The sequence below is a fragment of the Schistocerca cancellata genome, chromosome 2 (genome assembly GCF_023864275.1).
Source record: "Schistocerca cancellata isolate TAMUIC-IGC-003103 chromosome 2, iqSchCanc2.1, whole genome shotgun sequence".
NCBI lineage: Eukaryota > Metazoa > Arthropoda > Insecta > Orthoptera > Acrididae > Schistocerca > Schistocerca cancellata.
In genome coordinates, this window is record NC_064627.1 from 808202670 (window position 1) to 808218053 (window position 15384).

The following is a 15384-nucleotide window of genomic DNA, read 5'->3' on the forward strand; positions in this document are numbered from 1 at the left end:
AGCACTGAGTCCCAGTCTAGCGGCCACTGCTGGGCTGGCCGCTTAGGTGGCACAGCTGCTGCATGGCTGGCAGACAGCGCCGCACGTAGAGGACGCGCGTAATTGCGCGGCGGCGCTTTGAATGATCGGCGAGTCACAACAATTATATGTTATCATTTTACTTTGAATGTTTGTAATAAATGTGTTTATAGCCTCTTTGCTTTTCTTTGCATTATCTCATTGCTGGAACGTGCACCAACACTCTGGTTTTAATTCCAGATCACTCAGTAGTATCTTCTGTAGTGAGCTGTTGTAACATGTCTGTTTTGGAAAATTTCTGCCTTATATCTTCTAAGTGTTTGCTGCACATCCCTGTGCCACATTAATAAACTTTTTATTGTAATTTGGTGAAGTTAGTGTGTTTGTAAACAATGGCATTGTGTCATGATTGACAATTACTGTTTAGCCCAAGCATCAGTATAGGAAATACACCTGTACATAAGTATTAAATCACCAAACTTCCGTAATACATGTTGCCTGATATATGAGTTAATTTAGCGCAATATTTTCAGTGATTCCTATAGGTTAATAATTTACTTTAATTGCATTGTCATACAATACTATCTTGTAAGGTAACAGCACATTAAAGTATGCAAACCCTTTCATGATAGTGGGAAAGAATGTTTGATAATTCTATGCCAGTCTCAGAATAATTACCAACATTGTGGATTCCATGTTTAATCAGTATCCATAATAAGAATTTGAGGGAGCTAATACTAAATGGAAATAGCAATAAATTCACACAAAAAATTATGTAAAATTTAGATATCAGTAAACATTAAGGTTTATGGAGCCAATAAAAAGAAGCTGTTTAAACTGATTTTTATTCATTTAACTTAAATACATTGGTAACAGCCAGGCAGCAGTAAGTAAAATATTTTTGGTTCATTTGTAAAATATGCTTCTGTGTGTCATATACTTTCTAATCACCTGTAATTCAAAACAGTATCAAGGATATCATTTGTGAGCACTATTACAGGACAGTGGAAAAAGTTTGTTCCATTCAGACATGCGATCATAGTAGTATAAACCCTTCTTCATTGTGAGTTGTGAGCCTATTTCCATATATTGTTTCTGAGATGCTGTAAGTGGTTTCCAATCCACATTTACTGTGTCATCCTTCTCTGACGTTGGATTGCTGAAACATGAAAGTTTAGTTTAATTTATAGTTTACACTTCAGTTTCTCACTCTTAAAATTAATGTGTATGCAGTAAATAGATTAGACTGAATACAGAAATCATCAGATATTTGAAACTGACTCTTTCACTTGGACAACTGATCACAATATGCTAATATTAGCCATCAGTTTCAGTGATTGCAATCTATCCAAAGTGCTGATGGACTTCCCTTTTGCATAATGTTCATAGCTAGCTGGTACTTACACACTGTAATGTTGCTGATTTTTCTGCACCCAACTACTAAATTAAAAACTCTAATTTAAATTTTAATAATGGAAGGAATAAAGGTAACAACTCGCCATGTACTTTGAGTGTGGTCGATCTGGTACAATATTGCTAGCCAAGATAGTGTCGCAGTCGTGGAAATGGACAGCTAATATTTGCATATTGTGGTCAATTCTCTGAATGAAGGAACCAGTTTCAAACATTCAAAACACGCATGCATGGTGTACTAGTTAGCTCTGAAGAATGACGCCATCCGAGTTTGGCAACATTTTTAGCGCCTATCGACCCCTCAGCATTTCAACTAAATAAGAGTTGTTTCCTTTACTCCTTCCATTATTTATATTCTGACTAGGACCTTATACTGGAATGATGTAAATTTTAAGGATTATGGTTTTTGATAACAATTGTAAGACAAGCAGTTATACTCCAGTGACTCAAGGAATGAATACGCAGATTGACTGCAGAAAGAATGGGAAAAAGGGAGACAATTCATTTAGAGTTTAAGTCTTAAGATTATGGACATGTCTAAGATGCGGTAGTCAATACTAAACCACAACTGGATACTCAGGTTACTGCTGTTGATGTAAAAATACATAAAGCTTGTAACCATATTTCATGTTGCCATCACAGTCCTAACAGCAGGAGAAAAATGTTATGTGCTTTGATGTTCCATGTTGAACGCCAGGTCTGAGAGATCATGGAACCATATACAAGTATATTGATGCTCTTACAGCTATGGAGCTGCAGAGCATGACAGTTGCAGAGTATGTAATCATTTAAGTTTGTTGGCATTACTAAGTGAAGTTTCAAGTTGCATCAGAGGGTAGAATTGGTTTTCCTCTGCTTCAAGCCACAAATATTCTATTCCTGCCTTTTGGGACCTTTTTGTGTAAACAGCATCAAGTGGAAAATTTAAATACAAAGTTATGCTATCATGTTTCATCACAGTCTGTACCTATCTCTTGCTGTGCAGCTCTATTGACTAAGCAAAAACGGAGATGTTACCATCTGAAATGCCAACACATGGACCATTGGGGCTTTTCCACCCTTTATATTTTGCACCAAAACTACATATAACCCTGAACTGGAGAAATACAGTAACAAAATATCGCACTGGATTTTGTAGTAGTAATTGGAAGTAACAATATAATATGATTTGTGCTATTTGTTAATTAATTAAATAAAAAGCTGCCCGCCCTATGCCCTTTGTGGCTCAAACTCTAGATCTACTTATAATTAGCTGGTGGGAGCATTTCTCAGAGAAGAAAAAGGTGAGGGTGATAGCGGGAACAACATGAAAGCAGAAGAAAACTGTTATTCCTCTTTTATTCACACTTTGCCATTTTTCATTCCTTTTCCTTTGTCATTACATTTCTCTTTTTTTTTTTTTTTTTTTTTTTTTTTTTACTTAGTTTTTATTTCAAACAATGGAAAATCCAGGATGGAATGTGACAATATTATGAAAAGGATAGTTGCTACTCACCATATAGCGGAGATGCTGAATTGCAATTAGGCACAACAAAAAGGCTGTCAGACAATAAGCTTTTGGCCAACAAGGCCTTCATCATAAATAGACAGCATAACACATAAATGCAACTCACATACACAGGACCACAGTCTCTGGCTGCTGGGCAGCAGTGCATGATGGGAGAAGCAACCGGGTGGTGGGCGTAAGAAGGAGACTGGGGTAGGGATGGGGAGGGATGCAGAGAGGATGAAGAGGATATTAGTGTTTAACGTCCCGTCGACAATGAGGTCATTAGAGACGGAGCGCAAGCTCGGGTGAGGAAAGGATGGGGAAGGAAATTGGCCATGCCCTTTCAAAGGAACCATCCCGGCATTTGTCTTAAGCGATTTAGGGAAATCATGGAAAACCTAAATCAGGATGGCCGGAGACGGGATTGAACCGTCGTCCTCCCGAGTGTGAGTCCAGCGTGCTAACCACTGCGCCACCTCGCTCGGTGAGGGATGCAGAGTATTTCTCAATATCTGATGTAGAAACATACGGCATAGATAACTTCTGAGTGTTTCACATTAGCAATAAATATTATTATGAATGTAATTAGTTTTATTGCAACTTACCCTGATTTAGCAAAATTGGACCACATTTTAGTCATTCTCTTCACTGTTATGTATTCAGGGTCATCCTTATTAAAGAATGGGAAAAGCGTTGAAATGTAGAATAAGTAAATGAGATCATCATGATGCACGACACCTTTATGTGAAAGAAAAAGAATTATGTATGTATTATTCCATTAAAAGTAAAAATCAGATTGAAGCAAAAACTGGATTTTTTTTTGTCCAGAATGCTCATTCTGCAGTTTCTCTAAACTTTGCATACCATAAGGTGTAGTAGTTCCAGGTGCGTCCACCCAACTGTATCTCCCCTGATAAGTGAACTGGTAGTAATACACTGGAAATGTGTTTATTTTGGATAGTATTTGAGCCGGCCGATATACTGGGAATATCGTAATTGAATCAGCATACAGCTGAAAGAAAAATGGTCTTATGTTAAAGATAACATACAATAATATCTCTGCTCCACAATACACTTAAGTCTAGTTTATAATGGAATAGTGCATACAGCACTATGCAAAGGAGCTGCTGGGCAGCCATCCTAGAGATACTTAGCCCCTAGGTATAGGGGGGGCAACAGAAGATGCAGTGCATTGTATACGTACCAGAAGCTCAATGACTGGAAGAAGCTGCTACACATCTATGTTTCAAAAAATATTTAGCATGAAGAGTTACCTCATACATCACCATAATCAAATTACAATGTAATATAGATAAGAAAGATTTGAATTTAGTCGGCAGTAACAGTTGCACAAACTGATAACTTTTGACATTTCACTATAAAATCTCAAGCTTCCTGGAACTATCTCCATAATCAGAACTAATTTCCTGTTTCTTATGTCTCCTATGTATGCAGTGCTACAGGTCTAAGTGCCTATTGGTATCATTGCCAATCCAACTGAAATTGATCTCTCTGATTACAAAATAAGAAATGGATCTCATACAGCAGTAGCAGGATGCTTCTTGAGGCCATTAGGTGGTGGGAAGAAGATCAATGGTCACTTCTAGCATTACTGTTCTTGTTTACTGTAACAACATACAGCTTTATTGTCAGTGTCTTTCTATATGTAGCACACGTGGTAACACATTACCCAACAAATAGCCATTATCTCTGATAAAACTGTATCATTACATCTGCTTTTCATGAACTGCTTTCATAGATTTCACTTACTTGTACTCCTTCCCCATCTCTCTCAAGACTTAACACATTTCAGAATTCCATGAACTATCCAGTATACTTTTATAGTTTATGTCCCAGCTGCCAGTCAACTTTGAAGGACTGAGAGCATTTGATTCATCATTGGAGGGTTCAATCATAGCTTTCCAGAAGACAGTGGGGGCCACAACTGTTACTGGGATACTTAACCACTAACTATGTTTGAAGAAATATCTGTACTAGCTCTGTCACTTTAGCTTACATTCCTTGGTATGGAAGATTTAGATTTCCATTTGACCATCCAGTTTAGGTTTCCCATTGATTGCTTATCCAAATTACTGCAGGCAGAAGACAGAATGGTTCTTAAGACAAGGTCAGGGCCAATTTCCTGTCCTCCATATGTCCAGTCTGAATTCATACTCCATCTCTAAGGACCTAATCTTCAATGGCAAGTTACTTTTCTTACATACTGCCTTCTACAGGTTCTGCAATCAAGACACCATGCCAATGGATCAAACACGCTACCAAAAGAACCTAAGGATTCCAAGTTCCTGCTGTGATATCGCAAGCCTTACACAAATCCTTGACAAGACACTGGAAACTGCATGGTGGACGATATATGTTACTGAACCTTGAAAACTATCAGAATTTTCCTGTACTCATTTGCTTTATCTTTCATTTTTGTACATTGAAGGAAATCTCCCATTAGTTTCAGAAACAGGACGTTTGCCAAAATATGCTTAATCTGTCTGAATCTGCAGCAGTTCTTACACTTCTTTCTCCTCCTGGCCTCTTCAAAAGGAACATAAAGGTAACAACTCTGACACACAATATAAATTTATTTTGATTGCTCAAGATCAGTAATATATTGTCAGAGTGCCTTCATTCATATGTTAAAGACATTATAGTATTACTGGAGTAATACAAATCTCTGTTCAGGCCACACCCGCACCTTAGTAGTCACCTTTGACGTCAACTCTTTACACCAATATTTCTCATTTGAATCATCTGTTTATTTGTTGATATATTTTTCAGTCTCAGCCACTTGAAAGAAAACATGTGATCATCTTTCTTTTCATTGCAGTCAGTCACAATTTGACCTTTGAATGGCAAGCTTGCAAAGAGCAAAGGTGAGTGTCCTTGGAATGAGAGAATTTCTCTTTTCCTTGCACCCAAGAACCATCTATCAGAGAGTTGTATTGCGTTGTTGGCTGGGAGACCCTGAGGGATACTTTCAGGCTCTTAATCAGAAAAGGTTTTCTTTGTCCATGCACACCATTTTCTCATGGCTTGAAATAACTATATCTTCCTTGTATCTATTGGGTGTAAGTGACTATAATGGATGGTGTGTGTAGTGTAGTGTGGTGTCATGTCTGTACTGTATGATGACTATGAGAGAAAAGAGAGACTGAAAGCCAATGATGGCATGTAGGCTACTCCTCTCAAAAAACACCGGGGTTTGCACTGAATTTAAGATCCCCATTCAACAGATTGTTCACCAACAACTGGGTCCCATGGTCTTACCCCATGAGACACTGCAGAGATGTTTCGTATTTAATCAAGCAAACTGGTGTAAAGTTTGATGATCAGGACTCCTATGCCTCTCCTTTTCTTGCTGGCCAGTACTGGTGCTGAAAATTTCTTCCTTTGCTAGGATTCACACCAGCTACCTCTGAGTCAAGTACCAGCACATAGGCATATGTTAGCAACCTCAGCTACAGAGGGTAGGTAACAGTCACTTGTTTAGTTGTGATACAATGACCACATCCGAACTGAGGCTGAAGATGCTCCACTGAACTTTCTGAAACATCTGAGAACCTCATGTTCAATGATAAGTTTGTGGTTCTTTTCCAAATGTCATTGCACATTCTTTAATGCTGTCTATCCAACTTTCAGCTAGCCCTTATTTTATTGCTTGTTGAATTTCTCAGCAGTCAGCAGTATTCCATTTGACAGTAGATATCCTTTCCATTACTACCACAGTGTGGAATGCAAAAGTCATCTTGTCCCTCAGGTTATTATTTTCTGAAAATGAGCTCCTATTTGCTACTCTTTCCACAGCACCAAAGTAATTTTAATTGCTCTTGCAAGCTCTGTGTCATTCTAGTCATATCCTCTACATTTTCATGATTAATTTAATGCCATAAGGTTTATATTTGTGTCACCCATCACTGCAAAGTGTCTCTTAAACACCCTCCCACCATTGCTTACTCCAGCTCGATTACTAGGTGAATTAGCAAATATCTTAATGCTGGCTCTAACATACAGGTGATTTGTAATATTCCTGTCAATGTCAGCATCTTAGAAATTTGCAGGTGGAATCTTAGTAGAAGCACTTTTTTAGTTCCTTTCCATCCACCTCCTTTTCCAGTCGTTGTGTTTTCCTTTATTTTCTCCATTTCCCACCCCCTCATTTCTCTTTTAATCTTTCCTCACATTCATTTTGGCATTTTGTTTCATTGTTTTCCTCTTCTTCTTTAACTGCTTTCTCTTTTCTCAGTTTCTGTAGGTGCCTTTATTTGCAGTATATCCAGTATGTATTTCTGACTTGATCACTGTTCTCTCTGTCACTCCTAAACTTTTTGTTGTTGATCTCGTTGTTGTGATCTACAGTTAGGAGTCTGGTTTGATACAGCTCTCCACACTAGTCTACCCTATTACATTATGGTTAAAATAGTATTTTTTATTTTCTTTCATCTTGTTCTTCAGTTTCTGTAGGCTGTGATCCTGGGTGGTTTCCAGTTTCCATCTCAGACTGTGTGTTTCATCTTTTGCCAGTTAAAAGTGCCTCTGAACCAACCACTATGATCTGTGTCACCTATTGTCTGCTACTGCCAAGTAAACAGCAAAGTTTCAACAAGCATCCTCAATTACTTAAATTGCCACATAACTATAACTTACACAACTAATGTGCTATTGCCTTCTTTTACTTACTTTTCCAAGCTCATTCCTTGTATTATTTGTTATGGGCTGATTGTGAAGGTAGAAACTCCTCAAATTCTTGCTGATTGTGTGGGAATGTTCTGTGTTTTTCTCATACAGAAAACAAATGGGAAAAATCTTTTCATAGTGCTCAGTCATTTCTTCAGCTGCAGAACCATTTGCAAGAACCTCTGAAATGTGGGTTAAACGAACAGGTAAAGAAATATTCCTGAAAGTAATAGGGAAGTTATAGTTAAATGTAACTTACACAGACATAAATCTAAGTATTCAAGTGGTTTGACATTTCTTTTTTCAGCACAATATTTTAATAGCTTCATCATGTACTGTGAGTGGCCTTGGATGTACTTACTGAAATTCAGAAATGAATACTTTATTAGACTGAGAAAACATTAAAAAAGTAAGATGTGTGTACACTTTAACAGTCAAATCATTACTGAGTCCGAGTCTAGCATCAGCTGGCTGGCTGGCCGCTTAGGTGGCGCTGCTGCTTCATGGCTGGCAGACAGCGCCGCATGTAGAGGATGCGCGTAACTGCGTGGCAGCACTTTGAAAGATCGGTGAGTCATAACAGTCTGTCAGACATTTTATATCACTGGGTAAGTTATCATAATTTTATTTGCAGCATTGTGTACCCCTGTTTTTGCTAAAGCATACAGAAGACTGTATGACTAGAAACCAATCAATAAAGATACTGTGAAAGCTATCATAAAATGTGTAATCATAAATGGCAAAATTATTGTTATGCAATGGAAAATCCAAGATGGAATAACCATTATTTTATGAAAATGTTAGATTCTACTCACCATATACCAAAGATGTTGAGTGGCAGATAGGCACAACTAAAGACTGTGAAATAAGTAAGCTTTCAGGCAAAAGGTCTTCCAAATTAGACAACATACACGCACACACTCATGCTAACACAAAACACACACACAACCACAGTCTTTGGCTGTCCTCAGAAGCCAGAGACTGGTCATGTGTGCCTGAGTTTCCATTGTGCAGAGTTTCCATGTGTGTGTGAGTGTGTGTGTGTGTGTGCGCGCACATGCATGCATGGGTGTCTGTGTGTGTGTGTGTGTGTGTGTGTGTGTGTGTGTGTGTGTGTGTGTGGTCTAATTCCAATGAAGGTCTTTTTGGTTGAAAGTTTGACAGTCTTTTCATTCTTGTGCCTATCTGTGACTCAACATCTCTGCTATATGGTGAGTAGCAATCTGACCTTTTCATAAAATTATTGATTAAGCACATTGGATTATTGAATGAATTTTTGAAGCATAAACTCATAAGTATCATTATCAAAAGTGAAGCAAACAGTTACATAAATACAGAAGAAACAGAATGATTGTATTTTTGATACAAGCCACAGTGTATTACAGGAACCACTGAAGTATATGGCAGAGGGCACTTTTCATTGTACCACATGTTAGGGTTTCATCCTGTTTGATCGTGTATGCAGTCCAGGAAGCCTCTGGGGGTGCAGTAATTAGTCTAATTTCGTCTCCCCACTCCCTACAGGATTGATACACAGGAGGCTGTAGTACATTCGTTGATTCCTCACTTAATACTGTTCTAGAAACTTTATATACACACTTTCACGGGATAGTTCACATCTGTATTAAGAGTCTGCAGTTCTGGTTGTTCAATATAACACTCTTGCATGGATCAAAAAACCTGTATTCATTTGTGCAGCCCTTATCTGTATACTTCCAGTACATACTGTTAGTTCTATTTGTTATGGGTCCCACACACATGGAGCAACAGTCTAAGGTGAGTTATGTTTATTTTCTATAACATTGCACATCTTTTGCATTCATTATTTTTAATTTTTTATAGAAATTCTCTGAACTATGTATGTTGTGAATTATTCCATTATTGCATAGCTTTGACTCATATGGTACCACAGAATGTCAGTAAAAGAAAATGTAGAGGAACTGTGGTTTAAGATCAAACATTGTTTTCAAATGTGTGTGCAGGAGACTTTTTAATTATACATCTACACCTACACTCTGCAAACCACTGTGAAGTGTATGGGAGAGGGTATGTCCCATTGTGCCAGTTATTAAGGTTTCTTAATGTTCCATTCATGTATGAAATGCAGGAAGAAAGATTGTTTGAATACCTCTGTGCGTGAGTAATTATTCTAATACTATTCTCATGATCCCTATGTGAGCGATATGTAGGAGGTTGTAGTATATTCCTAGCATAACCATTTAAAGCCAATTCTTGAAATTTTGTTGATAGACTTTCTTGGGATAGCTTACATCTATCTTCAAGAGTCTTCCTGTCCAGTTCCTTCAGTATCTCTGTGACACTCTCCCATGGATCAAACAGATCTGTTACAATATATGCTGCTCTTCTCTGTATACACCTATGTTCAATATCCTCTGTTAGTTCTATTTGGTATGTCTCCCACAAACTTGAGCAATATTCTAGACCCAGTCATATGAGTGATTTGTAAGCAATCTCCTTTGTAGATTGATTGCACTTTCCCACAATTCTACCAATAAACCAAAGTCTGTCACCTACTTTACCTATGACTGAGCACACATGATCATTCCATTTCATATCCCTATAAAGTATTACACCAATGTATTTGTCTGAGTTGGCTGATTCCAACAGTGACTCATTGATATTACAGTCATAGGATACTACATTTTTTCATTTTGTGAAGTGCATTATTTTACATTTCTGAACTTTTAAAGCTAGTTGGCATTCTTTGCACCACTTTCAAACTTAATCGAGATCTCACTGAATATTTATTCAATGTCTTTCAGACAGTACCTCATGACAGATAACTGCATCATCTGCAAAAAGTCTGATGATTAATATTGTTTGCAAGGTCATTAATATACAACATAAATAGCAAGAGTCCCAACATACTTCTCTGATGCACACCTGAAGTTACTTCTACATCTGACAATGACTATCCATCCAAGATAACATGCTGTGTCCTCCCTACCAAAAAGTCCTCAATCCAGTCACAGATTTTACTTCATACTCTGTATGATCATACTTTGGACAATAAGCATATGTATGGTATTGAGTCAAATGCTTTTTGTAAATGAAGAAGCACTGCACCTACCTGACTGCCTTGGTCCAAAGCTTTCAGTATTTCAAGTGAGAAAAGTGTGAGTTAGGTTTCATATGATCAATGTTTTGAGAATCCATGGTGGTTGCTGGTTGGGATTGAGGAGGTCATTCTGTTCAAGATATCTTATTATGTATGAGCTCAGAATATGTTCTAAGATTCTACAACACATTGATGTCAATCACTTCTACTACCCTGCTTGTAGATGGGTGTGACCTGCACTCTTTTCCAAGAACTGGCCATGGTTTCTTGTCCAAGCGATCTACTATAGGTTATAGTTAGAAGAGGGGCAAACTCAGCCACAAATTCAGTATGGAACCTGATAGGGATTCCATCGAGCCTTGGGTTTCAGTTTTAATGATTTAAGGTGTTTCTTGACATCACTGACACTAATACTTATATCACTCATCTTTCTAGTGGTACAAGGATTAAATTGTGGCAATACTCCTGGATTTTCCTTTGTACAGGAACATTTGAAAAGGAAGTTAAGCATTTCAGTTTACACCTCGCTACCCTCAATTTCAGTTCCTGTCTCATTTGCTACGTGCTTGACACCAACCTTGGCACCACTATCAGTCACTAGTTAATGAAATGTGTTTACATTGTCAAGAAAATCTTTGTAGGATTGCAAAAAATCCTCATTGGATTGTCCCTACGATTAACTCATAAAGAATTTCATTATTGAGATGACTGTTACCGTCAACTATACAGAATCCATTATGAAGGCCAAATCATAGAGTCAGCAAACAACTCTGTACACTGTGGCATTAAATCCTATTGTAAATGATAGAGAGGCAGGCATAAGAAGGGCTGATTATAGTCCCAACTTTAGCTGATTGGTGTCACTACAAAGTAGCCACACTGGACTTATTAAAAACGATTTGACAGAGTTTTGAAGAGAGAGAGAGTGTGGCACTGACACTCTGTGACCTCAGCAAAGCCTTTGACTGCATCTCACACACAACATTAATAGCCAAGTTAAGATGCTATGGTGTTGGAGGTGTTGTTCTATCAACACTCCAATCTTATTTGGAAAACCGAAAGCAGGTAGTATCAGTGCATGGAGCAACTTCTCTTGAACAAAAACTGGAACATGGAGTGCCTCAAGGATCAGCCTTAAGACCTCTCCTATTCCTCATATATGTCAATGATATGAGCTGTAATAGTCAAATGTTGCAGTTTGCAGATGACACTACCCTTATTGCCAAAGGACATACAGCCGCAGAAGCTCTTGGTGCATCAAATTTGATGTTTGAAGAAATAAAAGAATGGTTCATCATAAACAAAATGAAGATAAATTAAGAAAAAACCCAATATTTGATATGCAGTCCAACCAACATTGAAGACCAATAAAACATGGAGACTGTCAGACTAGTGGGCTTCAAGATTGACAGCAAACTCTCCATGAATGATCACACTGCATATATATGTACCAGACTTTTTCGTGTGATATACCTCTTGAGGAAGCTGAAGAGGGTAATAACCGACCAGTTTCTCACAATAGTCTACCATGCACTCTTCCACAGTCACATTAGCTGTGGACTGTTGTTGTGGGGACACTCCTCAGGCTGCAAAGATGTGTTGCTATTACAAAAAAAATGCCATCAGGGTCATATCCTCCAGCAAAAGACTGGATCACTGTAAGCCTATTTTCACCAGGCTAGGCATCATGATTGTTTTTAGCCAGTATGTGTTTTTCTGCCTCATTTATATAAAAGAAAATCAAAGGAATTTTAGCACAAGACAAGAAATACATAATCGTGACACTCGCTGTAAGACGAACATTGAAGTGCCAAGGTGTCGCCTATCAACTACACAAGACAGCTTTCCAACAGTCGCCCTAAAAATGTACAATCAACTGCCTCCTTGAAGTAATTTCTAATGCATGTACAGTGACCCAGCACTTCTGCACACATTCTGGACTCTAATACTATTTGTGACTCTTCACATGAATAAATCCCAGTGCAGTAAGTGGTCCAGTAGTTATCATTGTTTGAACTATGTATCTTCAGATGCACAATTTGGCATGTTGATCATTCTGACAAGGAACCCCTTGAGTGCGAGATCACAAGAGTCCAATGATGTTTATGGTATTTGACGCCCAACATACCGTCGACCACGCAAGCACAATACTGGCTGTGAATGGCAACAGGAAGCAGGACTGGAGGTATCCTGTGGTGAGCACAGCATGAGGTTACAGGAGCATTGAACTGCTTACTTGGTGAGTAACTCACCACAGTGCTACAATGCTAGTGGTGTTGATACAAAGCAGAGCAATGGCAATAGTAAACAAAGCAAACATTGTGTTATATCTACAACAACAGTTGCTGAAGTTGAAGTTTCATCAGAAAGGAACCCACAGAATTTCACAGAGTGAGAAAAAGTGGCAGATAAAATATTAATGTTTCTGTTAGATGACTCAGTGGAATGTGTGGTGTCATATACCCTCGACTGTGTGGACACTGTACATGAGGAGTACAATGATGATGAGTCATGCTTAAAAAGTGAAAGTGATACTGAAACAGGTGTCAAGCAATGTATTTCATTATCCTTGTTGGACAGAACAACAAATCATGTCTCCAGTGAAACACAGTAAAGGACAATCACTGGCCAAGGAGTGGGTACTAAACATAATTATGTACATGGTAGGTCATCCACAGCACAGTAAAGAAATAATTATGAACAGATTTTGAATAAGTTTGCAGCATTATGACTGTGTAATGCATAAGAAGACAATTATGAACAGATTTAAAGTAAGTCCACAGCAATATGACCGTGTAGTGCGTAAGAAAAGCTATGGATATTCAAGGGAGCACAAGGTGCCCTTGTTACAAAAACTGGTGTTTGCGAGTTTCAAGAATGCTCGATACAATTTACATGCCGTGCATGATAGTGACCTATTACATTATGCACATCAAATTGTGCCCAACAAAGATTACAGTGATTTCATGGGAAGCAGTCGATGGTTGCATAACTTGAAACAATGCTATAGAATTGGAAGACCTAAGATAATGAAATTTCAAACAAAATGTCAGCTTGCCAATGCACAGCAAACTGTGGAATTGGCCCAAAAACTTGTAGATGAGATAAACAAACTTATTCAGTCATTCAGTAAGGAATTTGTTTTCAACTTTGACCAATCAGAATTTGAAGAGGAAATGCATATAAAAGGAACCTTGTAAATTAGAGGTGCCAAGAGGCTTATATTAAGATCAACTAACATCAATGACTTTAGTGCATTTGTCTACAATTATGCCAACTGTTAATTTGGTTAGTAAATTGGCTGCAGAGTTATTCATTGTGCTGTGAAAAGTTGGTGATCCTTTGTCCCTATGGTTCTTTCTTGTGTGTTTGATCTTGCAAGGGCAGTAGGAAATGTTTATGCCACAGCAGGCAACAGTGAGACAATGTGGGTAAGAAAATTATTATTATGGTATGAGCGCTGCCTTTGGCTAATACCTGTTCAAAATAGCTTGCTTGTGCTTGATTTCTGGTCTGCATATAAAGATCATACTCATATAAAGCAAACCACCCCTCATGAAAAGTGTGTGACATTGCAGTTCATACCACCTGGAACCACTGGACAATTTCAGCCATAGGGTGTTTGTTTATTCCATGCCTATGAAACATATTATCACACTATCTGCAGCTATGCCTTACAGGATAGCCAGTTTCACAATAAGCTCCACGAGAGAATGTTTTGCATTACGTTGCATGCCATCGCATTCCATCAGTCCTCATTGCCCCCTTACACCAATATGATTCTGTATGCATTCTTTAAGAGTGGATACCTAGTTGACCATCCTGCACAATTTGTACCTCCCAAGGAGTTCGCCTTCAATCTTTATGGTGCAAACCTTTATGGTAACCGTGACACGCCATTTCTCATTCAGTGTTAATGGTTTGTTCTGAACATTTCTTGAATGACACAGATGTTCATTTGCAAAGTGTAATACACACATCCAATACAAGGTTTATCAGTACTCCTTTAGACACTCATTTTCTGTTGCCCTCTGATGCACATGGTGAGTCATTAGCAACTAATATTTTTCCTATCATAACTGTTAACCCAACACTTTCAAATGAGCCTTACTAAAGATTGAACTTGCCATCTCACACTCAAGGGGTTCCTTGTGAGTCACCAAGTTACACTTGACTAATGACTTAATACTGTCATTATCTTACCAGACATGTTTACATCAGACAGCAAACAAGGTACAGTTCTTAGATAAGGGATTTTTATGTTGGAAGAGTGATGTTCAGATTCCCATCACAACATCATGATTTGCACTTTCCATAGTTGCTGTGTATCACTTCTGGCACATGATAGAACACTTTTTTTAAAGAACGCAATTACCAATTTCCTCCACTATTTTGCTTACAAGCAGTTGGATTATTCTAGTATTTAGTACTACATTAGTTAATTACTTACGCAAAGCTTTCCATGAAAATTCATCTTTAGTACTTCCAGTCAGCAGTGGCACATGAGTAAAATTTCCTGAAAGGAATTGTTTTGTAGGATCTTCGGTTAGAAATCTTTCCACTCCATTCCCATAATCCTTTTCAATAGTTGCTTTGTATATCAGTATTGGATCATACACAAATTCCTAAAGTCAGAAAAATTTGCTGCAAAATTAATACTGTGACACATTATACACATGAGATCGTAATACAAATTATT

At 38.0% G+C, this 15384-nt stretch overlaps 1 protein-coding gene across 1 annotated transcript in view; it reads right to left on the reverse strand.

Annotated features, from left to right (window-relative positions):
* Positions 1-846: 846 nt before the first annotated feature.
* LOC126162671 (juvenile hormone esterase-like) overlaps positions 847-15384 on the reverse strand; it is a 60832-nt gene continuing 46294 nt past the window's right edge. Inside the window, exons 6-10 of the mRNA XM_049919319.1 lie at positions 15136-15310; positions 7610-7788; positions 3785-3932; positions 3526-3658; positions 847-1177 (exon numbers count right to left, since the gene is read on the reverse strand). Of these exons, the coding sequence (XP_049775276.1) occupies positions 997-1177; positions 3526-3658; positions 3785-3932; positions 7610-7788; positions 15136-15310 (816 nt within the window). The 3' untranslated portion in view covers positions 847-996. The remainder of the gene's footprint in view (positions 1178-3525; positions 3659-3784; positions 3933-7609; positions 7789-15135; positions 15311-15384) is intronic.